Raw genomic sequence first — 23,155 nt, 5'->3', positions numbered from 1 at the left:
CACGCTTTAAGACACTGGACACTATTGGTAATTGTCAAAGAGCAGTCTTCTCACTAGGTGTATCTCAACATATGCATAAAATAACATACCTGTCAAAATTTGAGGTCAATTGGTTGTTGAAGTTGCGAGATAATAATGAAATAAAAAACACCCCTGCCACACAAAGTCGTGTACTTTCAGATGCATGATTTTGAAACCTCAAAATCTAATTCTGAGGTCTCAAAATCAAATTCGTTGAAAATTACTTTTTTCTCGAAAACTTTGTTACTTCAGAGGGAGCTGTTTCTCACATTTTATACTATCAACAGCTCCCCATTACTCGTTACCATGTAAGGTTTTATGCTAATAATTATTTTGCGTAACTACCAGTAGTGTCCACTGCCATTAAGCCTATAAACCCTCCTCCTACAGGTTGGGCAAGGATGAATAAAAAAAATGGTAGAAAACATAATTATTTGCTACAATGAAGTTTGTTAGCTGCAAGACCAGTGGCCAAGTGGCCCTATTACTGCATTAACATAAACATACATCCAAACGACTTCTACTATTTGATGCATTAGATGACAATTAAGTACAGATTCTGAAATGCACCCAAATTAAACATTGAGAGTAGCTAACTGGCTGGAAATATATGTCCACCCAAAACTTGTCCTGTACATTGGGATTTCCTGCTCTTTTCAGGTTGTTATATTTGATGACAGGACAAGGATTTGACAGAAAATTTCACTATATAAAAATGGCTATTATTTTGATTTATTAATATTATTATATTTTTATCAATGCCTCATTTTGCATAGTTTTGAACTGCTTGCATGTAGTGTTTTTTTTATGGGCACATCACAAAAATGAACAATTATGGCAAAACTCTGTACGATTGTCCAAAGTGGTAATAATAGGTATGACCAGTCAATGTGGTGGGGCCAGTACTATAGCTACATGCATTGCTGCATGGGAAAAGGTCTCAAATGTTTTTAACCCGCTCAGTTACTTTCTCCGCAGTTCAGTGTTTTGAGAAGTGTTATAACACAGCATTATGAGTAAATGCTCATATGGAATTTGGTTGATTTCATTTATTTTATTTGTACCACAAAAATAAAAAGATAAGAATAAAATAAACCCATTTTGATGGATTGTTTTAATCTGAATTGTTTACAAGTAACTTTCGATGAGCCCTTTTTTGCATAATTTGTTTTCGAAGTCTAAGATGACAATACAATTTTAGAGTTTAGTGATATCAATGTAATTCATCTTGAATGCATTGCAATGTATAACTTTTTAACTCACTTGTTTCCAAGATTATACCAGTCAACTAATTATTGTTTGTAAATGCATGTTTTTTTTATAATAAGGGATATATACAGAGAAGAATATCTCGTTCTTTCAAAATTAATCTTTTGCATTGTTTCTGCAGAAACAGAAAAACCTTAATCGTTTTTTTGTGTGTGATTTTGTTAGAGGTCAAGTTCCATTTTCTCCAATGGTATTTTACAACATGGAATAACTGTCAAAACAAAAGTACAGTAACTACAATTGCTTCTACCTTTTGTTAAGTGTTCTTGGTTCTAACTGTGGTTTATTGGAAACGAAAACTTGAGTTTCCTTAAATGGGAGAGCACTCCAAATACAAGATTTGCTTCAGAGGCAAAACTGCTGCAACTGTTGTGACCATAGACCCTTAAAAGATGACATCACTAGTATTGCTCCCCTTGATACAGTACCTACATGTGCACGTCAAGCACATTACATTAGGAAAACTGTACAAACATACGTTGTACATGTAATCCACAATGGCAGACCTCAATGTTCCAATGCAAATAATAACATCACTGGAAAGGGTCTATGGTTAGCAAATGGATTGTAATGAAAATGGACTGTTTGTATACAATACATGATATGATGAATACTGCATGTACAATGATTAGATTCATCTGGTGTAGATACCACTCATCAACCAAAGCAGCACATTGGTCTCTGCATCAGGCTGAAATGAAACTAATACCTAGTCTCCACATCCAGCCGTTTGAGTTTGTGTAGCAGCAACTGCAGCTTGTGGTGACTTGGTGAATTCTCCTGGTGGGTAGTTAGGAAGCAGAGGACAGAAGGCTGAACTATCACTGGGTTTTAACTTGAATGATACCTTCTTGTCTGGACAATACTCTTGTGTTCCTTCAATGAATAGTGGAATTCGACTGAAACAAAATTAAGAATAATAATAATATTTATAATAACGCCTTCCATGTCACAGACATCACAAAGCATAATAGTAACAAAGTTTGAAGGGCACATTTCAACTTGGTGTCAAATCCAAATGACTACAGTCCAGGAGTACATTGCAATCAAAAAGAGGCAATTGCACACTGTGACTGTAAAATTCAACTAATAATAACAGACACTTGGACAACCTGTAACCGGCTCCAAACAATGTGCATCTACCATTACTGTCTTTTGGGAAATCAATTCCTTTGTGCACATTTTGACTCAGAAATAGATTCCCAAAATGGCAGAGAGGATTGCCGCGTGTAGGTGCGTTGCGCATTGTGCAAGGGGTCTATATTTAACTAGCTTTATGATTTGAAATACTCACAAATAAGATTCTAGGGTGAGGGGCATTGACATACAAACCTACATGATCCATTCTAATTGTCAGAAGAATCGCGGGGCCAAGCTAGCATGAAACGCGGGACCAAGCTAGCATGAATCGCAGGGCCAAGCTACCATGAATACATGAATGAGCCCAATTTGGAGCCCAAGCCGTGGTTTCGAAAAGTTTAACGGTCTGACTTGAGGCTTTTAAATTCCATAAAACGTTTCAAAAAACTACTGGAAGCCGAGTGCTAAAACCTAAGCAGCTTGCTAAGAAGGCAAAGAAACTATTGGAAGCTGAATGCTAAAACCTAAGCAGCTTGCTAAGAAGGCAAAGAAACTACTGGAAGCTGAATGCTAAAACCTAAGCAGCTTGCTAAGAAGGCAAAGAAACTACTGGAAGCTGAATGCTAAAACCTAAGCAGCTTGCTAAGAAGGCAAAGAAACTACTGGAAGCTGAATGCTAAAACCTAAGCAGCTTGCTAAGAAGGCAAAGAAACTACTGGAAGCTGAATGCTAAAACCTAAGCAGCTTGCAAAGAAGGCAAAGAAACTACTGGAAGCTGAATGCTAAAACCTAAGCAGCTTGCTAAGAAGGCAAAGAAACTACTGGAAGCTGAATGCTAAAACCTAAGCAGCTTGCAAAGAAGGCAAAGAAACTACTGGAAGCTGAATGCTAAAACCTAAGCAGCTTGCTAAGAAGGCAAAGAAACTACTGGAAGCTGAATGCTAAAACCTGAGCAGCTTGCTAAGAAGGCAAAGAAACTATTGGAAGCTGAATGCTAAAACCTAAGCAGCTTGCTAAGAAAGCAAAGAAACTCATCTGATCATCTGAAAAGTTGCAGTATGAGAATAGTTTGTGCATCTTGCATAACTGACTGTCAAGGTACAATAACACTCCTTAGAACATTGCGGTGATTCAGAACACAAATAAGTTTTTATGTAGGCTTTTTACACTATTGACCTTCGATCCATGTCGAACCTTATCCGGATAGGGTCCGTGTTGATTCGGTAAAATTTCAACACAGATACAAACAGCTTTGCTTTAACACTAGCTCTGCAGGCAATCAGCTTTTTGGTTACACGTGTAACTTTCCATACGGATAAAGTGTGACCGTTTCACATTGCAATGTCTTACACGGATCGAAGCAGGACGCATCGCTGCGCGAGTGGTTGCGTAGTGTGCGGATGACGCCACACACACTCAACATGGATTGAAAACACCCAGAGGTGTTCACACTACAGCTTTCGATCAGTGGTGGGATCTTCGACACGAATAGAGATTTATCAAACCACCCCAGGGCAGGGTTGGTTTTGCCATGGATAAACACCATATCCGGATCGACACTGTGTTGAAAATTGTCATGTGAAGAGGTCAGTGCACATTATCCAGACTGTATCCATGTGTGAAAAGGCCTAATGTTCAGATAACCTACCTTGGTTCTTCAATTGATCGGACTTTCTCACAGCCATCAGGTGGGTCTCTGGTTAGTTGATACGTGTTATTATGACTAGGGGAGGATGAATACTTGCAACTCTGTAATTCTGATGGTGAGGATTCTTCTAAAACAAAAAATAACAGCATTTTCAGTAAACAAGATCTATAAATCTTTGCCAGATATCAGGTCTCAACCTTAAAGAAATTAAGGGCAAGCCACTTGGCTTCATCAAAATTCCACAGGGCTCACATCCAATTAAATTGTCTACATTTTCCCAGACCGCTTACATTCATATCAGACAGGCGTGCCAGAGTCGCGCCAAACCAAATAGATTAGAAGTGACTCTAGGTGGACCCAAATAAATGTTGGTTTCAGACGGACAAACTTAACCTAATATATTCATTGGTTCAGCTCATGACAAGATCTACGTTAGAAACCAAGGCGCTCCAGGGTCGTTCCGAACGACTGCAACAGTCGATCTTTCCACTTCAAGTGCGTCCAGTCAAACTTTCATGAAATTAATTCAGAATTTGGAACTCATAACACAGTTTATAAGTCTAGAGTTCATGTTATATATTCACATATCTCCCTGGTCAATTATTACCTACAAAACAATCACTGCTTAAATTGCATATACTGCATAGATCTTGGGACGGTACCCACCTTTTTCTACTTTGACCTCTCCATTACCCGTTGAGCTTGACCTACTAGAAGGTCGTGATGGTGAGCCATCCATTTGAAACGTTGGTGATGTAGAATGACTGCGACTACCTGAGCCTCTACTTCCTGTCTCTTCACTAATATTGCCATCATCCTGGTTCTCTGCAGGAGTCTGGGTACCAGTGTCATTAGTATGTAGAACAGGGGGTGGTGCACGACGCCCATCACATGTTGGTTCCTGAGTTTGTATAATTACTCCTCTCTATAAATGTAAATCAAAGCATGACCAGTTAGGTAATGTACTTGAGAACAATCAGGGATATCAGAAGCATTTAACTCTGAGCTGGAAAAATGTGAGGGCATTTTTTATTAGCTTCCCTGTTCTGGGAAGAGTTTTTCCAGTATAACACAATAACAAAGACTTTCACATCAATCACGTGTCAATAGCAAGAAACTGGTGCCCCCACAGCTTTCTAACCTTAAGAAATTCCTGATTTAATCGTATTCTCACAGTCTGCCAGGCGTACTCAAGACGCACATCGCGCATATCCCTTCGATGCGTTTGCTTGTTAAGGCTGTCTTGCGTCTTACAAGCGAATGTACTCATACCCATGTACTCGGCAGCAGACAACACTGTGAGAATGCGATCATTTTCTTTAACGTTGGGAGCTGCATTATACGAAACTCACGAAATAGCGAATTTGTGAGGAATGTATAACGACCATGTATAACGACCAAACCCCACCGCAGAAAAATGTATGCTGCCATTGAATGTGAATCTGTTGAAATTAGTGAATTCTTGCAGGTAAGACCTGAGTTATGAAGCTTTGAACATTTTCCGCCCCAGAAATGGACCCTGACATCCAGGGCGTCACTGTTTTATAATGCGAAAGTGTAAGGCCGCCAGGGCTTATGTATTCCCTACTATAATAGAACTAACTTTTTCTCCCTCCTCTTCTTGATGCACACCATGAAGGACTAATCTCTCAATCTCTTGATTTAAACCTTCAACACTTCCTCTGATCTTAGGTGTAGGTGCCTTCAAGGAATTATTAGGCACCGCGATGGCAGTAGAACGAGGCAAAGTCTGGTTAGTTGGTGCTGCTGATGGGCTGTTTGAGGGTGTTGTGTAAGTGGTTGGGGTGGAATGATTAGCATGTACAGGTGAAGCTCGTTGAGTGCTGGCAGTAGACTGGCGATTACCCTGTTTACGAAGCTGCTGCCTTAGTTTCTGACAGAAATGATAAACATCCAATGATAAACAAATATTACTTCGGATGATAAATTTGTTTGAGAAGAAACATAGTCATTTGCACACTTGAATAGGAGACTCTCTGGGACAATAGGTGGCAGCAGACTTACCGGGTAAAGCCATTGTTCTCGGAACTACGTAAACAATGGAAATTTACCCGGTAGGTCTGCTGCCACCTAGCGTTGGAAAGTCTCCCATTGTCGCCGAATTGCAGACCACATTGGGCTCATATTACACAAACCACAACCCATCAAGTACCGTTTGCAGGGAATGAGGAAGGTCCATGTGCATTATGGTTGCTTATTGGTTAACTAGAATAAAATGGGCGAGATCTAGCTAAACATGCACACATGTAAGAACAGCCATGCGCAGTAGACACTTTAAAAGACACTTAATGTGTGTGTAACTAATAGGCCCATGCTTTAAACACCATGGGTAGACCAGGCCTTGCACTAACTGTTTTCCTTAACTAGCCCATCGGGCTAGTCAGCTGTAGTCAGCCCGCATAGGCCCATGCTTTAAACACCATGGGTAGACCAGGCCTTGCACTAACTGTTTTCCTTAACTAGCCCATCGGGCTAGTCAGCTGTACTCAGCCCGCATAGGCCCATGCTTTAAACACCATGGGTAGACCAGGCCTTGCACTAACTGTTTTCCTTAACTAGCCCATCGGGCTAGTCAGCTGTACTCAGCCCGCATAAATTTTCACTAGCCCTTGGTGGTGACTTGGCACTCTTGACTAGTGATTGCACGCCGGGCTAGTGTCTAAATCGAGCCCTGTAGACAGTACACCCGAAAAATGTATACCTCAATCATTTTTTTATATAAATTTAAAATACTTTCTGGCTTTGTGAGACGTCAGAATTTAAGACTTAAAAAATAAAATGCGATATCATTGAATATCCTGATATATTTTGGATACACCGTGGGTTAAAAAAATCAATATCGCCCAAGCTTCTTACTTCCTTCAAGTTGTCTGCACTTCCCCAAGACGATGACCTCTTGTGTGATGACCCTTTTCTGTCCGATTCCTCTGTCTGAAAAGGAATGAACAACAGTATACATTATTGAAGGTTTAAAAACCAACGATACATTGTAGCTACAGGGCCTATAGCTATACAAGAATAAATGAAAATAAATATGTAATTGTAGGGTTCTGACCATCTACACTCACAGAATAATCCTCTACAAATACTAAAACACTAATTACGTGCAGTCTTCTTTGAACCCACAAGCCACCTGTATACTTTAACAACAGTTAGGGAGTTTAACCACATGTAATTAAAACTTCATGGCATTGTGCAGACCGCAAACATTTCTTTTGTGCGTTTTCGCGCTCAACTAATAAGGCCCAATAAATAAATAAAACAGTTGATCCCACCTCGACCTTTTTGGGGGCCACGCATCTTTTTATAAACTATTTTGTTTTCTTCATGTCATGGTCTCCATGCCACTACCAGCTTGTTGGCAAACAGAGATAGTCTATTCTGTTGATACATTCTACATGCCACTACCAGCTTGTTGGCAAACAGAGATAGTCTATTCTGTTGATACATTCTACATGCCACTACCAGCTTGTTGGCAAACAGAGATAGTCTATTCTGTTGATACATTCTACATGCCACTACCAGCTTGTTGGCAAACAGAGATAGTCTATTCTGTTGATACATTCTCCATGCCACTACCAGCTTGTTGGCAAACAGAGATAGTCTATTCTGTTGATACATTCTCCATGCCACTACCAGCTTGTTGGCAAACAGAGATAGTCTATTCTGTTGATACATTCTCCATGCCACTACCAGCTTGTTGGCAAACAGAGATAGTCTATTCTGTTGATACATTCTCCATGCCACTACCAGCTTGTTGGCAAACAGAGATAGTATTCTGTTGATACATTCTCCATGCCTCTACCAGCTTGTTGGCAAACAGAGATAGTCTATTCTGTTGATACATTCTACATTGACCAAGCAGGAAGTGGATGTTGACCAGCCTTACCTGTGTAGATTGGTCTTTCTGGTTGGGTTCATGACTAGTAGTAGATGTGGTGGAAGAAGAATTGACAGTCTCTGATCGAGGCCAGTAACCTGACAAATAAGGTACAGCAATTGTATCCAGCGAGTTGGTACGACGTATAGGACTAGCTCGTACTGCTTTCGGCTTTTCAACTGCAATTCAATTAAAAAACATCAGTATTAATTCAATGAGCAAGCTTACATGTTGATAGTGCCAGGCATTCACCCATTAGTAAATACTTCATTATTGTATGGAGGCACACTTTAAGTCTTCAGCTTTGAAATACCTTGAAGTGTTTGCCATGCTGTCATTTCCAAGCAAAATGAGAGGGGAACAATGGGGAAAAATGGGAAAAAACCCAGAGGGCCTACAAAAGCATTGTAAAAGCCCGGTTCAGACTTCCTGCGAATCGAATGCAAAGTGAATGTTGACAAATGTTGACAAATTCACAACGAAACGTTTTCGACAATGTATTTCAATGTTTAAATAGAAGTCACTGATTTTGTTATATTTATTTTTATAGGAACAATCATAAACAGACTAAAAATGTAAAGGAAAAGACTGTAACAAAACAGTTACTTTGGTCTTGCTCTCACATGGCTATCTTACAAACCCTTTGGTCCATTAGTGTGGAATAGCCCATAATGAAATGCCATGTGTCATGTTCCTGTACATTGTATGATGCAATGTACAACACAAAGTGGACATAAACTTGTTGGATTCCAGTGGATAAATAACTATATACTTTTATATTATATATTTTTTACTGCGCCTTAACAAGTTTTTATTATTGTAACGATATACAAAGCTTCTCCCTTACAAAGTATACATGGATGTACCTAAGTATACATGGATGTACCTAAGTATACATGGATGTACCTAAGTATACATGGATGTACCTACAGGATTCATGGATGTACCTACAGGATTCATGGATGTACCTACAGGATTCATGGATGTACCTACAGGATTCATGGATGTACCTACAGGATTCATGGATGTACCTACAGGATTCATGCTGATGTTGAACCCATCTCATAATAATAATAATAATAATGACAATTTATAAGGCGCCGGTATCCGCCATGACTGACGCTCATGGCGCACTAACAAAAAGAAAAGTAAGAAAAGAAAAGAACAACAAATTAATCACAAAAACATGCATGCATAGGACTGTACATTTGTTATCACTGTTGTACATTGAACAGTATGTGTTTGTATATTGCATGAAACATTAAATCCATGTATCTTAATAGGTAAATAACTGCGCATGAAGAAAACACAGTGCATAGGGTGAAAGGATGGACACAAACTTTACCTTTAGTGTTTAGCTTGTTTATACCCATGTACAATACAGCTTTACAATGCACGGTACATAGTCTTGACTCTGTACTATAGGTACATTTTGGTAGAAATACATCAAGTTTATATTTGAATGCAAGATTTACCTTGATATGAAAGCACTCAAAACCTTTACAGTACATGCATACATTATGCCTACAACTGTACACACGCAAGAGTATTATTACATGTACATGTACATGTACAACTACAATACATTGTGGCAAACATACATGTATCCTATATATGTATTTAAACTATTTTATACTCTGTGTCATGTGGATGAAGCAGTACATGTATTTAAACCATAAGTGTGCCTTGGTCCATAGCTCTATGCTTGGTCACACGTCACACCAATCACACTGTACACTGATGGGTGTGTCTCCACAGTGTGCTACATCAGTCACATCATGGAGGTACAATTAGGTGGTCACACTGGATTTGTGATTAACAGTAACACTAAGGCAATCGTATTGGATTCGTTTCCAGCTTGGTTTTCACACTCAAAAGAACACTAGTTACAAAGTACAGTGTGTGTATACTGTATGTTAACTAGTTCAGTGTACTATCCCTTGTATAGCCGGTCACATTAAGTCTAAGCCAAGGAGTCTATTAGGATGATGCCTTGACCAAACTACACTCCTCTAATCAAATGTTTTTATTACTTTTTGATAACTGTTAAAATTGGGCGGGGGGGGGGGGGGGGGGAGGCGGAGAGCTAGTGGGTGTATAAATTTCACCACAATACATTTTTCAAATAAACACCGGCCAATAACTGCTTACTGGCAACAGACTGCTTATTGGCAGCTGCTAGAAGTTATAACACACAGTGGAAAACGGAAACAAAAAGCGGCTGAGTTGGATATGGAACAGAGATGTGGTATATTTCCACGGACGTGCGAGTGGCAAACTTCAAGGAACACATGTGACGATCAGCATTTGACGCAAACACGCCACTTTAGAATTAACTTTAACTTCTCGATTAAACTTCTCACAATACACATAGTCAGAACACACTGTACACAGGGTGTAACATGGGCTGTGCAAAAAGTCTACCAGCACCAACTTGCAGCATGTCCATGCTTCAGGGACTTGTTATGTATGTAAGGCCTTGAACATGAGAATGATGACCTTGAAGTTGATCTATTGATGGATTGGAAGCCAGTCTACATGTAGTTTGATGAGTTCCGGCTGATACTATAGAGTGGAACTTGCATTGCTTGTGATTATAGCCGAGCAGCAGTTCGCTGAATGTTCTTTAGCTTCCTTTTGAGTTTGTGACTAACTCAAATCAAAAGACTATTTCAAATCTTGACACTTGCGCAGACACGGTCATTGCTATTATTAGTTAAATAAGACCCCAAGATTGCTGAGCAGCTAGGTTTCGAATAAAGTTTCATCTCCAGCGAGCGATGGGTCGCTATTATGTCAAGCTTGACAAATTTGATGACATCCAGGTCTATATGTACAACAGTTCTGCAGCCTTTGACTTTGGACACATTTTGAAGGACCTCAGACCATTCGACAGGTCAAGTTAAATTGTGTAGATCTGAGTGAGTGTCACGTTTAGGACTGGATGATCTGACCAAGAGGAAGGACTGACCAAGGACTAACCCCTGGGAAACACCAGACAGCAGATCATGGGGTGTTGAGAACTCATTGTTGATATGGAAACATTAGAGAGATTTCGCAAGCGTGCGGATACAGATACAGATACGGATATGATAACCGTATCCGTTCACGTCAGCTGCGTGTTGGATTTTGTTTCACAACCTATATGTTTCACTTGAGTGCGCTCGCATTCATCATGAGTGTTTTTCTGACAAACATGACCGGCGATATAGACCCCGTTTTATACACTGCATTTTCTCATCGTTCTCGACAGAACAAGCAGGAAACCTGGTTTCACGCTTAAACATCCTGATAGGAGGAACCAGGTCAGACACAATGGTGGCTGATTAACAAAGAAAACAAGGAAAACATCCAATAATGGGAAAAAAACATCATGGACAAAACATGTGTAATTGTTTGTATTGAAGACTTGATTGGGACCAGCCGACTGGACTCAAGCTTCCAACCAAGCAGGGCCCAATTTCATAGCGTAAGCACAGAATTAGCGCTTACAGAAGCAGGGAATTCCGTGCTCACAGCAAGCGTATTTCACAGGTTAGTGGGGAATTATTGCGTCCGCGCATGCCTAGGCATTCTACGCTTAGAAGGCTAGCGCAGAAATTTGGCTTGCAGGTAAGGGGCAAATTCGTTAGCGCAGAATTTCGGCGGTATAAGCAGAGCCATGAAAGTGGGCCCAGACCAATCATGTGCGGTTACCAGCATGTTCTTTGTCATTATTCATTGAAACTACTACATGTTGTACCTCATGAATGAGTACAAGAAGGCAGATGTGTCTTGATAACATCAAGTTGTGCACAGAGGGAGCTGTTTTGGGGCAACTATTTTCTTACAAATTACATGTACAGTGTGTGTGTGTCAAACAATGTATTGGCTGCAGTAATTGGAAAGCTCTCCAAGCTTTGCATTTCAATGTATTTCATGACCTTTCAACTCTCACAATACATGTAGTTGTGACCTTGCTTCTTGCAGTGTCCCAGCACATGTACATGTAGTTACGTCCTGCGCAGATTAGAAAGATTGGTACAGTACATGAGAGTGGTACATCAAAGTTACATTCATTCATTTCTTTACCCAAAGTTTATTTACCTGATGAAGTTATTCAAGATTAATTGTATAACTGGACAATCACGCCTATATAAAAAGGAATGATTATAATAGCTAATCAGTTACTAGCAATGTCATGTCAACTGGCTATGAATTTTTCCTGGTGAAATACAGACCCATTGCATATGACGTCACACTCTCAAAAGAGAGGCAGATCATTGGACAATTAACTGTTCTAACTGTGCGTAAAAACATAAGCATGACCTCAGTGTACCTGTAGCGTTTCGCGTTATGCAAGGGGGAGCTATTTGTTTCGTACACTATAAAGAAAGCGCATCCAATATGTGCGTAAATTTGGGTGTCAACTCTCTTTTGTGCATGTTTGTATACAATTTTGAAACCCAAAATGACATCAAGGATAGGCACATGTGAGTACGCTGCACGTATTGCAAGGGGTCTATTCTGTATGAAACAACAATCCTTCAAGCGACCACACGAAAGTGTAAGGCCAGGGCTAGGAGACCACCAACATACGTAGGGCTATACTGTAGATAGCTCAGTTGGGTAGAGCACTCGCATGTTTACTCGGAGGCCGTTGGTTCAAATTACGTTCTCATAAATTTGTCTTTGTTCAACCCCAAATTGTTTGAAGTTTAACTCAGTCAGTTTCACCTTACAAGTTAATTATTACTCAAAGTTTTAAATGAATTAAAGAAGTGCGATGAGAATTAGATCTAACTTGAGTAATATAATGACGTCATGTACTGTTCAGTCTGTTGCATGTTTATGGCAGCACACACTCCACACTCTCCCTGCCCATGGCCCATGCTGCAATGTATACACTTGTTCCAGTTTCTTGGGGCATTGCCAAGTTCCCACAATGTAGTTTTCAATGTGCAATTAAATTAAGTTCAGTGGGCGGTTGCAAACTGCTGTGAAGGTTGCCCCATTATAAATGCACAATTCATCCATGACATAGAGTCAAAAATTATAAATTTTTGCAAATCGTTGTCAGTACCAAATCTTTACGATGTCAATGATGTTATATACATGTATAACATTAAAGTGAAATACATAGGCCTACATGTAGTACTAGCAGGGTGCTGAAACAGACATGGTTTGACCATGGAGGTAGAAGTTGACTCAATTGCGTGTTCACGGATTGGCAAATCTATTCATTTTCTTTTGCAAAGTATTAACAAACCTACAATGTAAGTACTTGTAAATATGGTTTGTAATATAATATACAAAGGGGATTGTATGATTTACTACACTGTATCTAATTCTAACCAAGACCATACACAGGTAGTTAACATTCCATTGGGTATATCTTACCAGTGTTGGCTTACATATGACGCAGGTATTAAATAAAGGAGGGTCCCCAAGACGATGGTGACTAAATATGCAAATTTTGCATGAGGGCACTATTATGTCAGGGACTTCTAACTGAATGGGACAATTAACATTTAACCAAGTCGTTTATCCTAGCTCATCAACAATGATTTCAGAGAAACACACCAAATAAATGTAAGAAAAACAATGCATCCAAATTTATGGGTGCAATTTCTGAGTTCTACAGTACATACATGTGTGATGTACCCTGCAACTACATACATGTACATGTACATGAGTGTGAATATCCCCGGCCAGTTTCTTCCTCCATGGGGCCAGTATGCAAGTTGTACTTGACTTGAACTGTGCATCCTTACTCTATGAACTGTGTGTCGTGCGATCATGGCTATGCAGAGCTATAACTGGACTTGGTATTTTACTGGCCGGTTTAACTATGACAATGCCTCCAAACAAGCCTCTTTGGTTCGGTAAATGGGAGTCGGACCGAGTGGAAAGTTAGTATTAAACCGCACTAGGAATACGGTAGCATACATGCTGTAGGCAACACCAACCATGTACATGTTGCTACACACCAGGTACATGAACCGTGTACATGTACACCCTCTTGCACGTGTTGCAGGGAAATCTTGCAGTAGCATGTGGTACTGTGTAATGCATTATGTGGTTCTCATGTCATGTGATGAAATTTAAAAATGGCAACTATCATGTCTGTTGGCTGCACCAAAACAATTCACAAAATAAAATGCATTATGTGGCCTACATGGACACAATACATAGCCCCCTGATCTTCAACATTGTGAACATGAATCAACTTAAGAAAATGGAAAAAAGCAATTTAAGATTGAAGAAATACTGCAGACTGCCTGTTTATTTATAGGCCAACATGTATTTAATCCCTTCAAGACCATAATGAAATTAAGAGGGTTTCCTATCTTTGTATCCTTGGGTACTATATCATACATGTACACGTACATGTGCAGTCAATGATAATTGTTTTAATCACACCAATAATTTACTGAAAAAATATGGGTCATATTTTACACTTTCTGAAAGATGAGGCAGCTGTTTAAATATGAGCAATTTTTGAATGTCCCGGTCAACACCAGCACAAAGCAATAAATTATGCACGATTGGTTGCTATGATCCCAGGCATCCAGCCTTTAAATAGACTTTTCATTCATACATTGTACGTATCTCACAGGAACAAGCCTCTGCGATGCTGGAAATGTAATAGGCATTCCATGATACAGAGGTCAATTTTGCAATAGCTCAGTGCAACCCAAGCCACAACTCTTTGTCTATGTGCCAGGCAGTGGTTAATGGAACCATGGAACTGGGTGTTTATAAAACAGTTTCAGTGAGGATGGTAAATGTGTAAAGACAGTGCAAACAGGAGTGTATTATGAAAAAGCAAAACAAAACTGATCATATTATAAATGTAATATTTATATTAAACATTAAATATTTGTAATTTATATTTATATTTATAGTGACGGCAGCATTGGACAAGGGACATGTAATAAGACAAGGTACAATTAAACAAATGGCATAACCATGTAATGGGAGTTACTGCTTGGCTTGTAAGTTGTATACATGGTACATGGTACATGTACAACAGGGGTGGCTCAGCGTAAACCGGCTGAAAAATTACCATCTTATGAACAATTTGTCAAAGTGCTCTCTACACTATGATTGATCAATTTGTCAATATTTAAGCCTACATGTACATGTTCTTGTTAAAAAATATCCCAACATTAAATCAGGGCCTAAACACAGAAAAGTTGCATGTTCAGCAACCCTGCGGCCGATTTCACGAAATGCTAGGATTAATCCTAACATGAGTTAGGACGGGTAACCCGTCCTAGCTTAGGATGGGTTCAATTCGTCATACGTACTTGGATATACGGAACTGAACTCGTCCTAAAGTCCTAAGATTAATTCTTAGTTAGGTAGAGTTTGGTGAAATCAACGGCTGACTACTTATAATTTACACTGCGTTAATGAGGAGTTTTTCCCTTTCTGATAAAAAGTGATAACAATTTTGGTCATAAAAACCCACCCTTTGACAATAGTGTGTTTTCCCTCATTTGATAATAATAAATCCATCTTTTCTCAAGGTGCCCCTGTGGAAATGATACAAGGATATTAGAATAATATTAGAATACTATGAAGTCGGCCTCATTGTATTGTAGTGCGAGTTATGTACATGTAACATGAAATTGCACAACCAGTCTTGAGATTGAGCAATGCTATAGCCCATTATGTATCTCAGGAATGAGCCTGCACCCTGTGCTCAAATTGATGATCTTGCTCAATTTTAGGATTTTGTGAAAGACGGCTCTGAAACAAGATTTGTTTTAGCTGGGCTTTAATGAAATAAGTTGTTTTGGATACCAAAAAGCATTTCAAACATCCTCATCACTCATCCACTGCTAATAAATTGTGCACAAGAAACTCATCTTAAACCAGTTTGATGTGGGAACAAAAAATTGCTTTCCCCATATAAATACTAAATAAAGGAAAAATGTTGTATCATAGTTGCAAATGCAATTCTGTGTTTATGCTGTGATGGCATATTGTAAACAAACCTTTTATCTACCTATCTACTAAAATATTTCCATGTAAAAAAATCAACCTTTTTTTCAAGCAATTTTGTCTGTCGATGAAACCAAGTTTCTGAAGACCAATCAGACAATTAGAAAGCTGTTATATAATAGCTGATCATCGTCCCCCACCCAACCCAAGGGAAAATACGGCATCCAGGAGAGAGATAAAGGCAAAAAGAGGTGAATGCAAACATTGCTTTTCTCAACAGCATTATCCTGCATTATAGACAAGCCACATATTGTTCCAACTTTGAGTTTCAATCGCAATTGGACAAATTGGTTCATGGCATGAACTTCATGGACACCTACGTACACGTACAGCAACTGAAAATCAACCAGATTTAAAGCCATTATACACTTTTGGTAAACAGTATTGTCCAAGTCCCACACTTCGTGTATCACAACTTATATATAAAATAACAATCCTGTGGAAATTTAGGCTCAATCGGACATCGGAGTCGGGAGAAAATAACGGGAAAACCCACTCCTGTTTTCGCGCGTTTCGCCGTGTCATGACATGTGTTTATAACAAATCCGTAATTCTCGTTAACGAGAATTTATATTGTTTTACCGTTTTCTCAAAAAGTAAAGCATTTCATGTCTAATATTTCAAGAGAAGTCTTTCACCATTACCTTCTGTAAACCCTGTAAATTATTTGTAAATCTGTGAACTTTTTATTTTTTTTTCTGTACCGAAAGGGTCCAATGGCTTTAACCATTTCACACTGAAAATACCAATACTGGTAACGTATACCAATACTGGTAACGTTATACCAATACTGGTAACGTTATACCAATACTGGTAACAATATACCAATACTGGTAACGTTATACCAATACTGGTAACATTATACCAATACTGGTAATGTTATACCAATACTGGTAACATTATACCAATACTGGTAACGTTATACCAATACTGGTAACGTTATACCAATACTTGTAACGTTATACCAATACTGGTAACGTTATACCAATACTGGTATAGTTATACCAATACTGGTAACGTTATACCAATACTGGTAACGTTATACCAATACTGGTAACGTTATACCAATACTGGTAACGTTATACCAATACTGGTAACGTTATACCAATACTGGTAACGTTATACCAATACTGGTAACGTTATACCAATACTTGTAACGTTATACCAATACTGGTAACGCTATACCAATACTGGTAACGTTATACATGCTAAAATAATGTTCGTCTCACTGGGACAAACATTTTTTCGGGATAATGTTTTATTCATTTGAATTCTCAAATACTACAGCACCGCAGCTTTATCACCAAGATCTTCAAACTGTTTAAAGGCAGTGGACACTATTGGTAATTGTCATAGACTAGCCTTCACAGTTGGTGTATCTCAACATATGCATAAAATAACTAACCTGTGAAAATTTGAGCTCAACCAGTCATCAAAGTTGCGAGATAATAATGAAAGAAGAAAACACCCTTGTCACACGAAGTTGTGTGCGTTAAGATCGTTGATTTCGAGACCTCAAGTTCTAAATCTGAGGTCTCGAAATCAAATTCATGGAAAATTACTTCTTTCTCCAAAACTATGCCACTTCAGAGGGAGCCATTTCTCACAATGTTTTATACCATCAACCTCTCCCCATTACTCCTCACACCAATAGATGTTTTATGCTAACAATTATTTTGAGTAATTACCAAAAAGTGTCCACTGCCTTTAAGTTTAACGTAAAATCTGTGGAAACTGTGTTTTGTGTCCTACAAGAAGTACCAAAACCCTGATTTTATTAAATCTGCCAGTAAATGTATTTTCAATACTATTTGCTAACGGTACAAATTGTTTGTCTGGAATGTCGTTGATGATTCAGTAAGTTTCATTTAATGAATTTTCTTTGAACACACTGTTGGCGCTTCTATCACTTAATGTCATGTACATGACTTATTCTCAGCTGCCCATTGTGAATGTGCCCTTCAGTGCTACTAATGTAGTGCTAGGCCCAGATTCCTACAACAACTTGTTGACAGGTTGAGTTTTGGTTTTGAGCGATGAATAGTTTATTTTAAATGGTCAAATGTATGAATGTGGTCAAGGAGCTTATATGGTCTATTAACCGACTCACAGTTATGTACGTTAATGCATCGAACTGGTCTGATTTCCACCGTATATCTAAAAACATTGATTGCCGGTACAGCACTAGCTAGCAAAACATTGCAGCGACCATGCTGGTGGTATGGACTGAATGATTTGGGCGCCATTGTTTTTTCCTTCAAAAAGAATTTTTTTGGGAGGCAACAATTCAATTCTGTAAGTGTGAAATCAGTTTAATTCAAGCTGAAAGGATTGAAGGATTATGTCATTGATGTCTGATTGTGTTTTGTAATTATGTTGTTGTGACTAGTCGAGAGCGACACAATATGGTTCACCAAACAGGAATTTGCGACTATTTTTCAAGTAGTCATGGCAGCACGACTAATTGAGTAGTTAAAAAGCGGTAGTCGCAACTCGACTAAGCAATCCTGAGTCACAACTACGACACTAGTGGTCCAGGCCTAACCAATACACAAGTGGTGTTGCACCACCTACAAGCAAGTTGTGGCAATTTTGGTGCACAGAAAAAAAATGTCCACGCGTAACATCTGAATAAGATTTATATCCCAACTGGGAATCTGTGTTTATCGCCTAAGTACGATTACGACAAACTAACACGTGACATTCAAACAGACCCATTTTTAAGTGCAACTGCAACGATGATTTGATTTAGATGTTGTTTTTATTGGGCCCTTTATTAACAAAAATCTGCAGACAGGCATACAACAAAATGAACATTTTTGACGTTTTGCTACACGATGCAGTTGGTCAATATTGGTCAGGAGGTCGTCGGAAGGCCTGCTCTTTGTATGATCGCACGCTGTTAACTCAAAATCCTAGACTTAGTTCTTAATCTGCCATAAGTAGATGTTTTATAGATTCAGAATTGGGACACTTTTGATTATGGGGCAGATGTCGAGGGGAGGAGGAGGGGTTAAGAATAACCTGGGATCCAAATGTTGAAAAAACGTCCAGTTTTACCCAGACTACCAACGCCAGTGGTTCAAAAAAAGAACAAGATGTTTAAGTTTATCCAATTCCAATGAATCACAGAGGAGTTAGATTACTATGGTAAAACTGAACACAGTCAAATCAGAATGTGAATTATGGGAACTGGCTAGTATTTTAAAGAAGGTTGGCAAAGCATCAATCCGGAAACACCAGTGAAGTTGATTTGATGTTACATCACTTCAACTTCCCCTGGAGCAGGACATCATGTATAAAAAGGAAAGAAATAGGGCCTACACCCACAACATTTCAAAATCATACCTTTTTAACTTCAAATCAAGAGTTTCAAAAGTTCTGGGCCCAATTTCATGGCTCCTGCTTACCGTGCATAAAGCATAGAGTCGGCGCTTACAGAAGCAGGGAATTCTGTGCTTACGTCAAGCGTATTTCACGAGTTAGCGTAGCTGCATAAATGGGTCCAATCCACTCCCTGTTACGTGTTAGCCCCATAAATCATGTCTCACAATCCACTTCGTATCCAATCTCAGGATAGGGAGTGGATGGACCGATTTGTGATGGGGCTAGGGTTAGCGGGAATTTTGGCTTCTGCCCTTGCGTAATCCATGTAACTAGGCTTCTACATGTTCTACGCTTACACAGAGCTAGCGCAGAAACTCGGAGCTAGCGCAGAAACCCGGTGCTTGCACGTAAGCGGAGAATGGTGATCGTAAGCGCAGAATTCGGCGGTAAGCAGAGAGCCATGAAATTGAGCCCTGCTCTACAAAATTACCAACCACCCACTTAATTAATTAAATTCATAAAATGAAATAACTAATACTATTATTTTATTAGGCCCTAAAAAAATAATAGTAATAGGGCAGCTATAATCTCAACAAAAATCCCGAAATAATCTTGACTTTGTTGTGAATAGTTTGTAGACACAGAAAAAAACCCATAAAAACTAATCCCTCACCCCTGAAACCTGGTGAGCTAGGACTTCTTTCTGGTGATGCTCTATGATCTGGCGACCGCCTGTGTTTCACTTTATGATTTTCTCCGGTGGTCCATGGTTGCGTCGGGGACGAAGCTAGCGCTGGGCTAGAGCGTCGCCCGTTGCTAGCCCGTGTTGGGCTGCTCTGTCTGACCTGTAACGTGACGGGTAGCGTAGCTCGCATCGGCTGAGGCCCTGCTCTAGGAGAAGCATTTCTTCGCGAACGCTGCGGTGGTTGTGAAGACATTTTGGTGATAAAAAATGACCACTCCTTCGTAATGGTACCTCTATATGTAAGTTGTTCAGAGGAGCACACAAAAAGCAAGGAAAAGGATGGAAATCCAGCTGTTTTATACGAGGTTACATTCTCACGACCGCTCGGGAAGAGCTAGCTGTCGGCCGGATCCACTGCTGATGTTGTGTGTGCGTCCCCCGTGTGTGTACTGTGCATACGGACGACGTACATGTACATCCCACCGCTTCCAGTTCTCTTCCCTACACAAGTCGTATCATAAAACACACGCACTCGATCGTGCGCCAAATAAAAGGTAGTCTTGACCCAAGACTATGGTGCTTGATATTGGATAGTGTACTACGCGCGGTTTGATCGCCAAAGCGCGCCCGCCACGGTATAATTTAGTTAACTGGACGGCTTGAAATCTAGACTATATATAGAGTTAGTCCCATAGAGCTAGCTATATATAGCTCTATGAGTTAGTCTGTGCAAGCTACACAGTATAGTCTAGATTTCAAGCCGTCCAGTCAACTAAATCATACCGTGGCGGGCGCACTTTGGCGATTTACAACTGCGCGTAGTACACTATCCAATATGAAACACCATAGGCTTGGGCAGACTAGATAAAATGCGAACACGATATTTTGGTATGCTGCGTATATGCACACGCATACCGTACCGCATACAATGTTAAATGAACCCGACTTGCTTCAAATTAAGTATCGATACTTTTGAGTACCGATTACATTTTCGCGCTCTCTTTTTGATGAACAGCACTGCCGTGCGGGAAAGATGATTTTTTGTATTTTCGTCAATGTTGGATCAAAATCTTGTGTGGAGGTCCATTAAACCCTAAAGAAAATGGAGAGAAACCCAACCTAATGTTATGTCAATGAATATTTTGCTTGCAAGCATCACAGCCCCCACCCTTTTTAAAAAACATACTTTTTTTTTTAAAGCAAACAACTTATTGATTGAAGGTAATTTAATTGGAGTCAATGACCTATCCTAACACACATCGATGTATAATTATGGGTAAAACTAAAATTAATAACATTTACATTACAAGGTCGTTTCTCACAATGTGTTACAGTATCAACTTCTCCCCATTAGTTTTTACTGTGTAAGCTTTAACGCTAATTAATTATTGTACACTTTGCCTCTGTCGAATATTAGCATAGATTGCACCAACCAAGCTTTGAACTCATAACAACAGCAGAAAGCATCCCTGTCCCCTGATCAAGTTACAAAGAGATGTTTTCATTTTAAGTTTATGTCCCCTCATCATCTTAAATTTCCCCCTTTTTCTTAAAACTTGAAGTCCATTTAATAAACAGCACATTATTATTGCTCTTTACATGTATCATTGTGTCCCTATTCCATAACTGTTGTTGAAAGTACACAAAGCAAAAGACATACTGACTTGCTGATGGTTCTTGTAAGTAGATGATGAATGATGCAGCAATGCATGCAAACTCATTGTGAATGCTCACATTCATACATGTACATTGACAAGTCTACCAGATTGTAAATGAACTACTTTAGATACTCTGATACGATGCACAATAAACTTGCTAACCCATAAACAGCTTTATAAAATTGACCCAAAGTTTTCATTGATTTTCAGACTTGTCTCCGTCTAACCCTATCCAGTTGGCAGTTAAACACATATAAAACAACCTTTTCAAAAATTTACACTGAACAATATGGTCTTCACAATTCTGAAGGAAAATAACAACCCTGAATACTGTTTATGTTTTGTTTGCGAGTTTTGCTGGCATAAAATGTTTACTTTATTCCTAATTCAAAAACTTAACATGACCAATTACTTTCATCCTACAATATGAGGCAAGATATGATTAACAAGTATGATGTGAACAATATTTTGTGGATATTGTTTTCAGTATAACTGTATTTGCACAACTGCACTCGTCCGAGCTTCTTTCCAGCCCGAGCTGTGTGTGCAGTAGTATTAGTGTGTGCGTGCTCTGGTGAGCTGTATGCGTGTACTCAGCGAATCAAAGCCTTCACGTTCCACTATTTTACCAATATTGGAATTTTGTTTAAGGAAATACACTAAACTCAGAAGTAACAAACCTGACAAGGCTGTTGGCCTCTTTATCGAAGTGAATAATGCGACTGCCTTGAGCAAGGCTAGGATCATACTGAAAAATCTATGCTGTGAGAGTAACTTCCCAAGACAACCTATTCAATCTTCTGGTAATGATCATACACTAAACATACTGTACTGAACATTATAAACAGATGACAATCGTAAACATGTGTCCTCTATTTTATATTGGAAACCCATTTTAAAAATACCGATAATTCTTTTAAATAGGAAATATAAATGACCCTTGAGAAGTATTCACCAATATTGGATTTGTACGTGTAGAAATAGAGGGTTTACTTATAGTACTGTATGTTATTTTTCATTAAAATAGAGCCTATATTATGAGAGAACAATATACAATAAAATAAAATGTATTCATAAATACCTCAGACAGTTTCGCTATTCCTATTGGTGGAGAGCGCGTAACGTGGAGGTGTTTAAACCTTTGATGATGACCAGTGTTTATAACCGGTTGTGAGCGGATACTCCGCGCTAGTCTTGATGCAAGACGTTTCTTGGTGCGGGCAATGCAGGTGCTGTCGTGAGTTGGCTGTGTGTGAAAAGGAAAACCAGCATGTTGCACCAAGACTATACGTGCATGCGCACGAACGGAACCGGAAACTGTCCGAAAGAGGCATGCAACACACACGTATGGACGTCGTACATGTAACATGTACTGTACATACTATGGAGGTGGAAACATACAGAGCTCAAGCACTCAGAAACGGATAAGTTTTACAGAGTTTCTTACTATATTACACCTTTTAACCAAAAAGGTATTTATGAATGGGAATAAAAGGGTAGCTACTAGTTCTTTAACGGCCATTTAAAACCTTGCAGGGTCAAATTGCCGTGTGATAAAGGCCCTTGAAGCCAAA

General features: G+C 39.2%; 1 protein-coding gene across 2 annotated transcripts; it reads right to left on the bottom strand.

The window, feature by feature from the left end:
- Positions 1 to 313: 313 nt before the first annotated feature.
- LOC117300344 (protein FAM117B-like) lies at positions 314 to 20,417 on the bottom strand. 2 transcript variants are annotated; one of them, XM_033784106.1, is made up of 7 exons: positions 19,912 to 20,417; positions 7,929 to 8,098; positions 6,896 to 6,970; positions 5,622 to 5,912; positions 4,685 to 4,943; positions 4,019 to 4,145; positions 314 to 2,189 (listed from the first exon to the last, which is right to left on the bottom strand). In XM_033784106.1, exons 1-7 carry the CDS (start codon positions 20,174 to 20,176, stop codon positions 2,000 to 2,002), a joined length of 1,377 nt encoding a protein of 458 aa, XP_033639997.1. In that variant the 5' UTR covers positions 20,177 to 20,417; the 3' UTR covers positions 314 to 1,999. The 2 variants fall into 2 exon arrangements, with proteins under 2 accessions (XP_033639997.1, XP_033639998.1); XM_033784107.1 differs by having other exon boundaries at positions 4,019 to 4,142.
- Positions 20,418 to 23,155: the final 2,738 nt, after the last annotated feature.

Source organism: Asterias rubens, chromosome 15 (assembly GCF_902459465.1).
Source record: "Asterias rubens chromosome 15, eAstRub1.3, whole genome shotgun sequence".
NCBI classification, from domain to species: Eukaryota; Metazoa; Echinodermata; class Asteroidea; order Forcipulatida; family Asteriidae; genus Asterias; species Asterias rubens.
The sequence above is the reverse complement of the archived record's forward strand: the minus strand, read 5'-3'. Positions and strand labels throughout refer to the sequence as shown.